Here is a 15,059-nt window from a genome sequence, read left to right as displayed (position 1 = left end):
TCAATAAATCATAAACACGAGAAATTTGTTGGAAATCAAAGGCGAGACATAAAGTGTTGGAGGAACTCGGCAGGCAGACAGCATTGTTACAGCAGTCTACAGTCTAACACAATAATGATTGTCTTCGGCTGAGCGAACACTAGAGGACAGCACCCACTACGCAAATGATATCGAGAAGTTGATTTGGGAGACAATCGCAAGAGTGTATGTTTCGCGGACGTTATAAGAAATTTTGGATAGAAGGAGGAAACTAATTTCTACTTCATAAGTCTGAATTGAGTTCTTTAATGATATAAAAAGATATTATTAAAAAATGATATTAAAAATTAGTCAGCCTATTTTAAATTGCCGAAGACCATTTCAAAACAAATATAAGTTCATGTGCCTAAAGAACTCAAACAATAATTCGAATGGACATAATTTTAAGCAATAAGTATTGATCAGTGGGTTGTAATAAAAGAGTTTGCTGTTTAATAGTGGAGAGTGAGTCGGTCCCGGAACTGATCTTCGGTGTTGAGCGTTCCTGTTGTTCCTGGGATGTTGTTTGTGACGGATGCGAAGATGGCGCTGTCCAGTGGGTTCTTGGGTCGGAGATTTTTGCTTCTTTTAGCCCAGGAAAACGTGGAATTCCGGCTCCCGGTGAGTTCCCGATGTCGGGAGCGGGGCTGTTGGTCACGCAGTCTCGGGGCGGTTTAATTGTGGGCAGGGACTGCGGGGAAAGCCCGGAAAGTCGCGTTCGGGGATAGGGGACTGCAGCCTGGCTACTGAGGAATCTCGGCGGATCGAGACCCTGCCTGTGGAATCGGTTCCCCGAGAAAATTGTTTGATGCTCCTGCGCTTGGCGTATTGACTGCAGCGGAAAAGGGATGAGATGGACATGATGCTGGAATCTGGAGCATCTCAGGGTGTGGTGGAAGAACTCAGCGGGTCATGATATCTTTGTGTGTATCCATCTATCATCTCACCTGCTGCGGTCTTACACTTTCACAGCACAGAATCAGACCCTTCAGCCCATCTAGACCATGCCAAAACGGCCTACTCCTGTCAACCTGCAGCAGGATCATAGGCTTCCAGACCCCTACCATCCAAGTACCTATCCAAACTTACACATTGAAATTAAGCTTGCATGCACCACTTGTGCTGGCAGCTTATTCCACTTTTCAAAGTTCTCTGAGTGAAGAAGTTTTCCCTAATGTTTCCCTTAAACTTTTCACCTTTCCCCCTTACCCATGAACTCTGGTTGTAGTCCCACCCAACCTCTGTGGAAAAAGCCTGCTTGCATTTACCCTGTCTATACTCATCCTAATTTAGTATACCTCTGTCAAATCTTCTCTCACTCTTCTAGGTTCTAAGCAGTAAAGTCCTAACCTAATTCAATCTTATAACTCAGGTCCTCCCGACCCGGCAACATCCCTGTAAATGTAATGCCCTGGTTTATATGTAAAGGGGATTTCTTATTTTTCTTTGTTACTGTGTATGTAATCAAAATGGCTTCTTTGTTTTGTTAAAAGCAGGAATGCTTCTTTGTTGCGAGAGAGTGCTGGAAGCTTGTTTGGGTTAAAATTTACTGATAACGAGAATTGTATTCCTTTGTAACCCCCTGGGTCGCCTCAGGCTCACTCAGCTCGTTCTCGTCTAGGGGGAGCAGCCTTCGGCCCCGCCAAACTGGGTAATCAGCTGGTGTGGATGCTATGTGATGTCCCCGCCTCGCCCAAAGTATCTGGGCCTACAAGTATCTGGGAGTACAGTTAGACGAGAAGCTAGACTGGACTGCCAGCACAGATGCCTTGTGCAGGAAGGCACAGAGTCAACTGTACTTCCTTAGAAGGTTGGCGTCATTCAATGTCTGCAGTGAGATGCTGAAGATGTTCTATAGGTCAGTTGTTGAGAGTGCCCTCTTCTTTGTGGTGGCGTGTTGGGGAGGAAGCATTAAGAAGAAGGACGCCTCACGTCTTAATAAGCTGGTAAGGAAGGCGGGCTCTGTCGTGGGCAAAGTACTGGAGAGTTTAACATCGGTAGCTGAGCGAAGGGCGCTGAGTAGGCTACGGTCAATTATGGAAAACCCTGAACATCCTCTACATAGCACCATCCAGAGACAGAGAAGCAGTTTCAGCGACAGGTTACTGTCGATGCAATGCTCCTCAGACAGGATGAAGAGGTCAATACTCCCCAATGCCATTAGGCTTTACAATTCAACTGCCAGGACTTAAGAACTTTTTTTTAAAGCTATTATTAATGCTTTTTGAGTTAGTGATTTAGATGCATATCATATTATTACTGAGTTAAGTATTGTATGTAATGAGTTTTTGCTACAACAAGTGTATGGGACATTGGAAAAAAAAATGTTGAATTTCCCCATGGGGATGAATAAAGTATCTATCTATCTATCTAAAAACAGACAGTACACCATATGCGATTAAATGATTACACTTTATAAAGGTTACTATAACTAAGTGATTAATAACGATACAGTATATATGAAGGAAAAAAAAATAAAGAAAAAGCGCCAAACTTATCAAAGTCCAAATCACTTCGTGCACAACCGTTGGAGCTCAATTACTGAAGTCTTCTGGCCACCATTCGATCCCCTCCAAACTCCTCGACTTGCAGCTTAGGACCACCCGAAGTGGTCAACTAAGCACATCTATCTTCGTCTCCTCTCCTCGGGGTACCTCCTGGCCTCGGACCCCCGCTTGGGGTCCGTTCCTCACCCAGTTTACAGCATCGCGTCCTCTCTCTCTCACTCCCTTGCGCCGATCTCCCCAAAAGCCCGCCATCAATAGCTCACAGACTCAGAAGAAAGAACATTAATCCCAATTGGTTTACAAAGGAATACAATTCTCGTTATCAGTAAATTTTAACCCAAACAAGCTTCCAGCACTCTCTCGCAACAAAGAAGCATTCCTACTTTTAACAAAACAAAGAAGCCATTTTGATTACATACACAGTAACAAAGAAAAAGAAGAAATCCCCTTTACACATATTTTCCCTGAATTCTTTCAACCTTATTTACATCTTTCCTGTAGGTAGGTGACCAAAACTGCACACAATATTCTAAATTAGATCTCACCAATGTCTTTTTCAACATCAATATTACACCCCATCTCCTGTACTCAGTACATTGATTTGTGAGGTCCAGCATGCCAAAAGCTTTCTTTGTGACCCTTTCTACCTGTGACACCACTTTCAATGAATTATGGCTCTGATCCCTTTGTTCTACCACACTCCTCGGTGAACGGCCACGATAGAGTGGATGTGGAGAGGATGTTTCCTACAGTGGGAGACTCTAAGACCAGAGGATACAGCCACAGAGTAGATGGGTGTCCTTTTAGAATGGAGATGAGAAGGAATTTCTTTCGCCAGAAGTCATGAATCTGGAATTCTTTGTCATATGTATATTTAATGGTAGAGGTTGATAGATTCTTAATTGGTCAGGGCATGGTGGGATACAGGGAGGAGGCAGGAGACTGGGGCTGAGAGGAAAACTGGATCAGCCATGATGAAATGGCAGACCAGACTCCATGGGCCAAATGGCCTAATTCTGCTCCTATATTTTATGGTCTTATGGTCCTCTATTCACTGTGTAAGACCTACCCTCACTGGTCCTACCGAAGTGCAACTCTTCACACTTGTCTGCATTAAGTTCCATCTGCTATTCATCAGCCCATTTTTTCCAGCTGACGCAGATCTCTTTGCAAGCCATGACAGCCTTTCTCGCTGTCTACTGCATGCCCAATCTTGCTGTCACCTGCAGATCCAGTTTACCACATTATCATTCAGACCATTGATATAGATGGCAAACAACAACAGACCCAGCACCGATCCCTGCGGCACTCCACGAGTCACAGGTCTCCAGTCAGAGAGGCAACATCTACTACCACTCTCTGGCTTCTCACACAAAACCAACGTCAAATCTAATTTACTACCTCATCTTGAATGATGAGCAACTGAACCTTCTTTTCAAATCTTTTTATTAATTTTTTAAGAAAAACATAAGAAAAATATTAGTACAAAACATTTGAGAGTACATAATAGATTAATTAACAATCAAATATGTATTAATCAATACATAGAGTCTCTCAAACTCATAGTATAATGTAAAGGAATTAAGAAAAAAAAGACCCCCCCCAAAAAAAACAACAACTAAAAAAAACTTTAAAAAAAACTAACCAACATGGGCAATCGCATAATGTTAAATACATACAGCAGTGCCAATGACTCCCAACCTCCATCCACACAATTCAGGATAGTAACAATAAGGTTCAGGATCAGACCATTTAATTCATATGAAAATGTTGAATAAATGGTCTCCAAGTTTCCTCAAATTTAACTGAAGAGTCAAAAACCACACTTCTAATTTTTTCTAAACTCAAACAGGAAATAGTTTGAGAAAACCACTGAAATACAGTTGGAGGGTTAATTTCTTTCCAATTCAGTAAAATAGATCTTCTAGCCATTAGTGTAACAAATGCAATCATTCGTTGGGATGAAGCGGATAAACGCTTATTATCTATCATTGGTAGACCAAAAATTGCGGTAAAAGGATGTGGTTGGAGATTAATATTTAAGACTCTTGAAATAATATTAAAAATATCTTTCCAATAGTTTTGTAAACAAGGACAAGACCAAAACATATGAGTCAACGAAGCAATATCAGAATGACATCTATCACAGGTTGGATTAACATAAGAATAAAATCGAGCAAGTTTATCTTTAGACATGTGAGCTCTATGTACAACCTTAAATTGTATTAGAGCATGTTTAGCACAGATAGAGGATGAGTTTACCAATAATAAAATTTTTTCCCATTGCTCAATAGATATAGGGCAATGCAATTCTTCCTGCCATTCCTTCTTAATTTTTTCTGATATATCTGGTTGTACATTCATAATCATATTATAAATGATAGCTACTAAGCCCTTTTGACAAGGATTAAGAGCTAAAATTCTTTCTGTAATGTCCAATGGACATTCTTTCGAAAAAGACTTTAATTCATTATATAAAAAATTTCTAACTTGTAGATATCTAAAAAAATGGGTTTTAGATAAATTATATTTATTAACAACTGAACCTTCTTGACCAACTTCCATGTGGGACCTTGTCAAATGTCTTGCTGGAGTCCATGTAGACACCATCCACTGCCTTGCGCCTTCATCCACTTTCCTGGTAACTTTCTTGAAAAACTCTATAAGACTGGTCGACGTGACCTACCATGCACAAAGTCATGCTGACTATCCTTAATCAGCCAATGTCTATCTAAGTACTTATATATCCAGTCCCTTAGAATACTTACAATAACTTTCCCACTGCTGATGTCAGACTCAGTGGTCAATAATTTCCTGGTTTATGTTTAGAGCCTTTTTTTTAAACAGTGGAACAACACTGGTTATCCTCCAATCCTCTGGAACTTCTGTTGCTAAGGATGATTTAAATATTTCTGCTAGGGTCCTGGCAGTTTCTGCACTTGCCTCCTGTAGGGCCTGAGGGAATACCTTGTCAGGCCCTGGAGATTTATCTGCACTGATTTGCCTCAGGACAGCAAACACCTCCTCCCTTGTAAACCGTTTCGGGTCCATGGAGTTTCCGCTCCTTTGCCTCATTTCTATAGAGTCTGTGTCCATTGCCTGAGATGCAAAATATTTATTTAAGATCTCCCCTAACTCTTGGTTCCACATGTGGATTACCATTCTGGTCTTCCAGAGGACCAATATTGTCTCTTGCAATCCTTTTGTTCTTAACATGTCTTTAGAATCCCTTAGGATTCTCCTTCACCTTGTCCGCTAAGGCAACCTTATGCCTTCGTTTAGCCTTACTGATTTCTTTCTTAAGTGTTCTGGTGCATTTCTTATACTTCATAAGCCACTCATTTGTTCCTACATGCCTATACCAGCTATGAGTCTCTTTTTTCTCTTAACCAGGGCCTCAATATCTCTTAAAACCCAAGGTTTGCTGCACCTGTTATCTTTATCTTTTATTCTGATGGGTACATACAAGCTTTGTGCTCTCAAAATGTCACTTTTCAAGGCCTCCCACTTTCCAAGTGCACCTTTGCCAGAAAACATCCTGTCCCAATCCACACTTACCAGATTATCTCTGATGCCCTCAAAATTGGCCTTTCTCCAGTTTAGAACCTCAACCCATGGATCAGACTTGTCTTTTTGCAGAGTGAAACTTATGGCATTGTGGTCACTGGATGCAAAGTGTTCCCCTACACAAACTTCTGTCACCTGCCCTGTCTCAGTCCCTAATACCAGATCAATTATCGCAACTCTCTCATCGGGACTTCTACGTACTGATTAAGGAAACTTCCTGAATACATTTGACAAACTCTACCCCATCTAGTGCTTTTACAGTATGGGACTCCCAGTCAATATGTGGAAAGTTGAAATCGCCTACTATAACAACCTTGCAGCAGCTTGTGTTCTCTTTACAAATTTGTTCCTCCAAGTCCTTCAGACTGTTGGGTGATCTGTAATATAGCTCCATTAATGTGGTCATACATTTCTTATTTCTCAGTTCCATCCATAACTTCTCAACACACGAGTTCTCCAGTCTGTCCTGACTGAGCACTGTCGTGACATTTTCCCTAACTAGTAACACCATCCCTCCTCCCTTAATTCTGCCCCCCCCCCCCCCCGGTCTGTTGCATCCAATACAGCAGAACCCTGGAATATTGAGCTGCTTGTCCTGCCCCTCCTGCAACCAAGTCTCACTGATGGCGACAGGATTGTAATTCCATGTGTTGAACTCAATCATTTGTGATCACTGGCTCTTGCATTGAAATTTACGCAGCTCAGGACTCTACTCGCACCAGGCTTAAACTTTTGATTCCTGAATTTGTCTGAGGTCTTACCAGCATCTGTCTCCACAACCTCTCCACTAACTGTTCTGGCACTCTGGTTCCCAACACCCTGGATTTCTAGTTTAAACCCCACTGTGCAGCATTAGCAAACCTTTCTGGTAGGAAATTTGTCCCCTTCCTGTTGAGGTGCAAATTGTCTCTTCTGTACAGGTCCCACCGTCGCTGGAAGACAGCCCAGTGATCCATATCATGTTTTTGGGATAAAGATGCCGAGCAACAGCTTCTTAATGTTCAAGGCTACTGCGGGCGGAAAAGAACGTCGTTAGACGGTATTTCTAGGAAAGTGGAGAAATTAAAATATAGCAGGTCAGGAAGCATCTTCCACAGTTGTTCCCTCAATCTCTAAGTGTTTTCAGCAGTTTCTATTTTTAATTCAGACTTTCAACATTTTGTAATTTTTGATTTATTCCTATTTCCATGATAAAACAAAGCAAAAGGAGGCCAATTGTCTTCTCAATCTTGTTCTGCCATTGAAGTAAGATAAAGGCCAATCCAAACTTTCCCTCAGATTACTTTCCCAATCTCTACCCATGTCCCTTGATTCCATTGTATACAATCTCTCAGAATCTTCATCTCAATATATTTAATGATTCCAACTCCACAGTTCATGACTTTCTGAGGGAAGTATCTCTTCATCTCTGAAACAGTCATCCCCTCAGAATAATAATTAAGCCAATGAAATCATCTCTCATTTTCGTAAACTCTCAGCATAGGCTTAACTTCTTTCCACAATTTAACTCTATTTGCTCTAGGACTCGGCTTGCTGAACCTCTGTTGCACTGATTCCAATGCAAGTTTGTTCTTAAGTACACTCACGGTACTCCAGGTGTAGTCTTACCATTCCCCTATAAAATTGGATCAAAACTTCACTACTTTTATTCTCTGAACTCTGGATTAAAGGCAAACATTCCAATAGCCTTCTAAATTACTTCTTGTATCTATATGCCTGTTGTTTTTTTTCATTCAGTAGGATTTTAGATATTTTGTAGCACAACGTAAAACAAAGCACATTCCATTCTATCACACATAAGAAACATGAAGCTGTAAAATCAATCAGCACAGCTAGAGATTATTTGGAAATTCTTTGAAAGAGCAAAATGTTAGCTTTTTCTCTGTAACATTCCATACTTATTCCTTTGTTCAATAACCTCTTTAAAATTAAAATCTAATTCCAGCATTCTTTCAGACATAGGAGCAGAATTAGGCTACTTGGTCCATTGAATTTACTCCATCATTCCATCATGGCTGATCTGTTTTCCCTCTCAACCCCATTCCTAACTAATCAAGAGCCTCTCCCTTAAATACACTCAATAATCTGGCCTCCACAGCTGCCTGTGACAATGAATTCCATCAGATGGCCAAAGAAATTCTTCCTTATCTCTATTCTAAATGGATGTCCCTGTATTGTAAGGCTGTGTCCTTTGGTCCTAAACTCCCCCACTATAGGAAACATGCTCTCCATATCCACTCTATCTAGGTCTTTTAACATTCAATAGTTTTTAATGTGATCCCTCCCCATTCTTCTAAATTCCAGCGAATGCAGGCTCAGATCCATCAAATGCTCCTCATGATAATCCACACATTTCCGGAATCATTCCCTTGAACCTCCTCTGAATCCTCCGCAATGTCAGCACATCCTTTCTTAGATCAGCGGCCCAAAACTGCTCGCAATACTCTAAGTGAGGCCTCACCAGAGCTTTATAAAGCTTCAGCATTACATCCTTGCTTTTATATTCTAGTTGATGTATTTTAAAATCATAACGTTCCAAAGTAAAACTAATTAAAATGTACAAACTAAGATTTAAAAGAAGTAAACGCCTCAAGGAGGCCAGGATTGCTCATTCAAGTAACTTTGATTCTGAAAATGATTGGAGAAGTGGATTCCCATAGTATTTATGGGGTATTACAGGTGCCAGAGTCAGAGCCATCTTTGATTGTGTCCACAGCATTTTAGAGAGGGAGGGAGAACAGCCAGATGCCTTGGTACGTATTGGTACCAATGACATGGGAAGGAAAAGCAATGAGGTCCTGAAGAAAGAATTTAGAGAGCTAGGCAGAAAGCTGAGAAGAATTTAGAGAGCAAGGCAGAAAGCTGAGAAGCAGGACCTCCAGTATAGTAATTTCTGGATTGCTACCTGTGTCATGTGCTAGATAGGTTAGAACCAGGATGTTTTGATAGATAAGTGCGTGGCTGAGAAGCTGGTGCAGGGGCAAGGGCTTCAGGTTCATGGATCATTGGGATCTCTTCTAGGGGAGATATGATATGTATAAAAGGAATGGGTTGCACCTGAACCCAAGGGGGAACCAATATTCTTATGGGCAGGTTTGTTAGAACTGTTGGGGAGGGTTTAAATGAATTTGGCAGGGGTGTGGGAACTGGAGCGAAGGGACTCAGGACAGGACGGATGGTAAAAAAGCAAAGGTAGGATGCAGTCAGACTGTTAGGAAGGGCAGGCAGATGATAGGATGAAATTGTAGCCGGCAGAGTGAATATCAGTGCATTAGGGATGCAAAATCAAAGAGGGTAGCAAACACTGTACTCAAAGTGTTACATGTCAATGCACGGAGTATATGAATTAAGGTGGATGATCTTGTTGCATTTTTACAGATTGCTGGGTATGATGTTGTGGCCATCACTGAATTGCGGCTACAGGATGGTTGTAGTTGGGAGCTGAATGTTCAAGGTTACATACTACATCGGAGGGATAGGAAGGTTTGGCAGAGAGGTGGCATGGATTTGCTGGTAAAGAATGGCATCAAATCAGTAGCACAATGTGACATAGATCGGAAGAGTTAAGTGGGTTGAGTTAAGAAGCTGCAAGGGTAAAAGGACCCTGTTGGCAGTTGTATACAGGCCTCCCAACAGTGGCTGGGAGGTGGAGCACAGATTACAACAGGAAATGGAAAAGGTGTGTCGAAAGGGCAATGCCATGATATTCATGGGAGATTTCAACATGCAGAACAATTTGGAAAATCAGGTTGGTAGTCGATTTCAAGAGAGCGAATTTGTTGAACACCCACAAGCTGGCTTTTTAGAGCAGTTTGTCGTTGAGTCTGCTAGGAGATCAGCTATACTGGATTGGGTGTTATGTAATGAACTGGAGGTGATAGGGAGCTTAAGATAAAAGAGCCCTTAGGAGCCAGTGATCACAGTATGATTGTGTTCAACTTGAAATTTGATAGACAGAAAGTAAAGTCTGACATAGTGGTATTTCAATGGAGTAAAGGAAATTACAGTGATATGGGAGAGGAGCTGGCCAAAGTAAAATGGAAGGAGCTGCTAGCAGGGAAGTCAGCAGAGCAGCAATGGTGCACGTTTCTGGGAAAGATGAGGAAGGTGTAGGGCATGTTTATTCCAAAAACGAAGAAGTACTCAAATGGCAAACCCGTGGCTGACAAGGGAAGTCAAAGCTAAAGTAAAAACAAAAGAGAAGGACATACAACAAAGCAAAAATTAGTGGGAAGATAGAGGATTAGGAAGTTTTATAAAAACCTACAGAGAGCAACTAAAATAATCATTAGAAGAGAAAAGACGAAATATGAAAGCAAGCTAAGAAACAACACCAAAGTGATTAGTAAAAACTTTTTCAAGTATGTAAAAAAAATAATAGAGAGATGAGAGTGGATATAGGACAGCTAGAAGATTAGGCTGGAGAAATAATAATGGGGGACAAGGAGTATTTTGCATCAGTCTTCACTGTGGAAGACTCTAGCAGTGTGCCAGATGTGTGAAGGAAGAGAATGAGTGAAGTTACTATTACAAGGGAGAAGTTGCTCAAAAAGCTGAAAGATCTAAGGGTACATGAGTCACCTGGACCAGATGAACTGCACCCGAGGTTTCTGAAGATGGTAGCATTGGAGATTGTGGAGGCTTTAGCAATGATCTTTCAAAAATCATTGGACTCTGGCATGGTGCCAGAGGACTGGAAAATTGCAAATGTCACTCCACTCTTTAAGAAAGGAGGAAGGTAGCAGAAAGGAAATTATAGACCAGTAAGCCTGACCTCAGTGGTCGGAAAGGCATTGGAATCAATTGTTAAGCATGAGGTGATGGAGTACTTTGTGACACAGGATAAGATAGTACAAACTCAGTGTGGTTTCCTTAAGGGAAAATTTTCCCTGACGAACCTGTTGGAATTCTTTGAGGAGATTATAAGTAGGATAGATGAAGGGGATGTAGTGGATGTTGTATATTTTGACTTTCAGAAGGCCTTTGACAAGTGCCACACATGAGACTGCTTATAAAGTTAAGAGCCCATGATATTATTGCAGCATTGTCTGATTGATAGGAGGCAGTGAGTGGGAATAAAAGGATACTTTTCTGGTTGGCTGCCGGTGACTAGTGGTGTTTATATACGCTGTATATAAATGATTTAGATGATGGAACAGATGGCTTTGTTGCTGAGTTTGCAGATGATATGGAGATTGGTGGGGCGTGGGCAGGTAGTGTTGAGGAAAGAGGTAGACTGCAGAAGGACATAGACAGATTTGGAGAATGGGCAAGAAAGTGGCAAATGAAATACAACGTTGGAAAATGCATGGTTATGCACATTGGTAGTAGAAATTAATGTGCAGCCTATTTTCTAAATGGGAGAACATCCAAAAATCTGACATGCAAAGGACTTGGGAGTCCTTGTGCAGAACAGCATAAAGGTTAACTTGCAGATAGAGTCGGTCTTGAGGAAGGCAAGTACAATGCTAGCATTTATTTCAAGAGGACTGGAATACAAGAGCAGGGATGTGACGCTGAGGCTTTAAAAGGCACTGGTGAGGCCTCACCTTGAGTAATGTAAACACTTCTGGGTTCCTCATCTAAGAAAAGATGTGCTGGCATTGGAGAGGGTACAGAGGAGGTTCACAAGGATGATTCTCAGAATGAAAGGGTTATCATACAAGGAACGTTTGATGGCTCTGGGTCTGTACTTGCTGGAATTTAGAAGGATGAGGGGGGGGATCTCATTGAAATCTTTCAAATGTTGAAAGGCCTAGACAGAGTAGATGTGGAAAGGGTGTCTTCCATGGTGGGGGAGTCTAGGATGATTGGACATAGCCTAAGGATAGAGGGGTGTCCATTTAAAACAGAAATGCAAAGAAATTCCTCTACCCAGAGGTTGTGAATTTGTGGAATTTATTACCACAGGCGGCTGTGGAGGCCAGGTTGATGTGTGTATTTAAGGCAGGGATCGATAGGTTCTTGACTGGCCACGGCATCACGGCATCTCGGAGAAGGCCGAGAAGTGGGATTGAGGAGGGGACAAAAGGATCAGACGTGATTGAAAGGCAGAGCCCTTGATGGGCCAAGTGTGAAAGGAGGTGCCAGTGGAAGTGGTAGATGGAGGTTCAGTTGTAACATTTAAGAGAAGTTTGGATCGGTACATGGATGGAAGAGATATGAAGGGCTTTGCTCTAGATGCAGGTAGATGGGATGAGTCAGAAGATTAGGCTGGATTGGATTACATGGGCTGAAGGGCTTGTTTCTGTGCTGTAGTTCTCTATGCCTCTTACATGCAAAGTATTTATTTTCATCTATCTTTTCCTTACAATTCACAAGCTTTTAACTGTTTTCCTACTTTCCTTCGGTTTAGTTGCAAATTTATGGGAAAAAATAACAATTCTTACTTTTCCTGCATTATCATCTGACATGTTTCCTCTGCATTCAGCTGTGTAGGCAGACACAAAATATTTGTTTTCATGCCTCCACCATTTTGTTGATTCTTGTTATAATTTCTTACTTTGCTGCCGAGGCATCCATCTTTATTTTCATCCATCTTTTCTTTACAATGCGCAAGCTTTTAGCTGTTTTCCTTCAGTTTAGTTTCATTCTGGTTTCTCCTCCTTCATCTGTCTTCGTATATTTTTGAAAAAGTCTCAGTCATTGCATATGACAACTTGATTACTGCTTTTAATTTAAAACTTTCTTGGGTAGGGCACCGAGGAATGTGGTTGGACAAGGGATCTGGGAATCCAGGTCCATAATTCATTGAAAGCGTCATCACAGGTAGACAGGGTCATAAAGAAAGCTTTTGGCATATTGGTCTTCATAAATCAAAGTACTGAGTACAGAAGTTGTGATGTTATGTTGATGTTGTATAAGACGTTGATGAGGCCTAATTTGGAGTATTGTGTGATGTTTTAATCACTTACCTATGGGAAAGATGTAAATAAGGTTGAAGAGGTACATAGAAAATTTACAAAGATGTTGCCGGGTTTGGAGAACCTGAGTTATGAGGAAAGATTGAATAGGTTAGAAAATTATTCTCTAGAACATAGAAGATTGAGGAGAGATTTGATAGAGGAATATAAAATTATGAGGGGCATAGATAGGGTAAATACAAGCAGGCTTTTTCCCACTGAGGTTCGGTGAGGCTACAACCAGAGGTCATGGGTTAACGGTGAAAGGTGGAATGAGCTGCCAATGGTTAGAAAATTGAGGACCCAGTTGCAGAGGGAGGTACAGAGGCCCAGGTTCTGGAGCTTTTTGATCGGAGTTGTAGGATTGCCATCATGTAGAAACATTGAACTATAGACTATAAACAGCATTCTGACATAGGTATTTGTATAGCCCAGGTGATCCAAGGCTGTGTGGAGAGCCAATGAGATTGTGTCTGCCATGGACCTATTGTGGCAATAGGCAAATTGCAGTGGGTCCAGGTCCTCAGTGAGGCAGGAGTTGATTCTAACTATGACCAACATCTCAAAGCATTTCATCGCTATAGATGTGAGTGCGACTGGACGGTAGTCGTTAAGGCAGCTCACGCTGCTCTTCTTCGGCACTGGTATAATTGTTGCCCTTTTGAAGCAGGTGGGAACTTCCGACTGTACCAGTGAGAGATTGAGAGTGTCTTCGGATGTCCTGCCAGTAGTTGGCACAAGTTTTCGGAGCCTTACCGGATACTCTGTTGGGCCTATTGCCTTGCAAGGTTTCACGCTCTTGAAAGACAACCTGAAGTTGGCCTCAAAGAAAAAGATCACAGGGTCACTGGGTGCTGCAGGGATCCTCATAGCTGTAGTTTTATTCTCCATTTCAAAGTGAGCATAAAAGGCATTGTGCTCACTACCATTCATTATGTTGGGTTTCGCTTCGTAGGCACCCTGCCAGAGTTGACGTGCATCTGATGTTGCCTCCATCCTCACTCAGAATTGTTCCTTAACTCTTTAAGTAGTCATCCACAAATCGTACCTGGTTTTCTTGTACAGACTTGGGTCGCCAGACTTAAATGCCACAGATCTAGCCCTCAGCAGATTACGAAACTCCCGCTTCATCTATGGCTTTTGATTTGGGCATTTCAGTAAGTTCTCATAGGTGCCCCCAGCAATTGCTATTCTGCCATTATCCCTGCTAATGTCCCTTTCCAATAAACTTCAGCCAGCTTCTCTCGTGTCTCTGTAATCCCCTTTACTCCACTGTAATACTGATACATTTGATCTTATTTTCTTCTGAAACTGCAAGGTGAATTCAAAGTTCTAAGTAACTAATGTATAAGCAATAAATATTGAGAACATGAGGTGAACTGAGTCCATAGGTTGAGTTCATATGAATTCTGTCATATTATAACAGATACATTGAGGAGCAGATACAGACAGACATACTTTATTGATCCCGAGGGAAATTGGGTTTTGTTACAGTCGCATCAACCAAGAATAGTGTAGAAATATAGCAATATAAAACCATAAATAATTAAATAATAATATGTAAATTATTCCAAGTGGAAATAAGTCCAGGACCAGCCTATTGACTCAGGGTGTCTGACACTCTGAGGGAGGAGTTGTAAAGTTTGATGGCCACAGGCAAGAATGACTTCCTATGATGCTCAGTGTTACATCTCGGTGGAATGAGCCTCTGGCTGAACGTACTCTTGTGCCTAACCAGTACATTATGGAGTGGATGGGAGACATTGTCCAAGATGGCATGCAACTTGGACAGCATCCTCTTTTCAGACACCACCGTCAGAGAGTCCAGTTCCACCCCCACAACATCACTGGCCTTACGAATGAGTTTGTTGATTCTGTTGGTGTCTGCTACCCTCAGCCTGCTGCCCCAGCACACAACAGCAAACATGATAGCACTGGCCACCACAGATTCATAGAACATCCTCAGCATCATCCGGCAGATGTTAAAGGACCTCAGTCTCTTCAGAAAATAGAGACGGCTCTGACCCTTCTTGTAGACAGCCTCAGTGTTCTTTGACCAGTCCAG

At 41.7% G+C, this 15,059-nt stretch overlaps 1 protein-coding gene across 3 annotated transcripts in view; it reads left to right on the top strand.

Annotated features, from left to right (window-relative positions):
• The first annotated feature begins 516 nt into the window (after window positions 1–516).
• The window catches only part of trmt11 (tRNA methyltransferase 11 homolog), a 79,003-nt gene continuing 64,460 nt past the window's right edge, over window positions 517–15,059 (top strand). For 2 of the 3 annotated variants that reach the window (XM_073057345.1, XM_073057344.1), the window contains exon 1: window positions 517–639. In XM_073057345.1, the coding sequence (XP_072913446.1) occupies window positions 538–639 (102 nt within the window). In that variant the 5' untranslated portion in view covers window positions 517–537. Of the gene's footprint in view, window positions 640–7,012; window positions 7,169–15,059 lie in introns of all 3 variants that reach the window. The other variant, XM_073057347.1, reaches the window with a different exon arrangement.

Source organism: Hemitrygon akajei, chromosome 9, assembly GCF_048418815.1.
Source record: "Hemitrygon akajei chromosome 9, sHemAka1.3, whole genome shotgun sequence".
Taxonomy (NCBI): Eukaryota; Metazoa; Chordata; class Chondrichthyes; order Myliobatiformes; family Dasyatidae; genus Hemitrygon; species Hemitrygon akajei.
The sequence above is the reverse complement of the archived record's forward strand: the minus strand, read 5'-3'. Positions and strand labels throughout refer to the sequence as shown.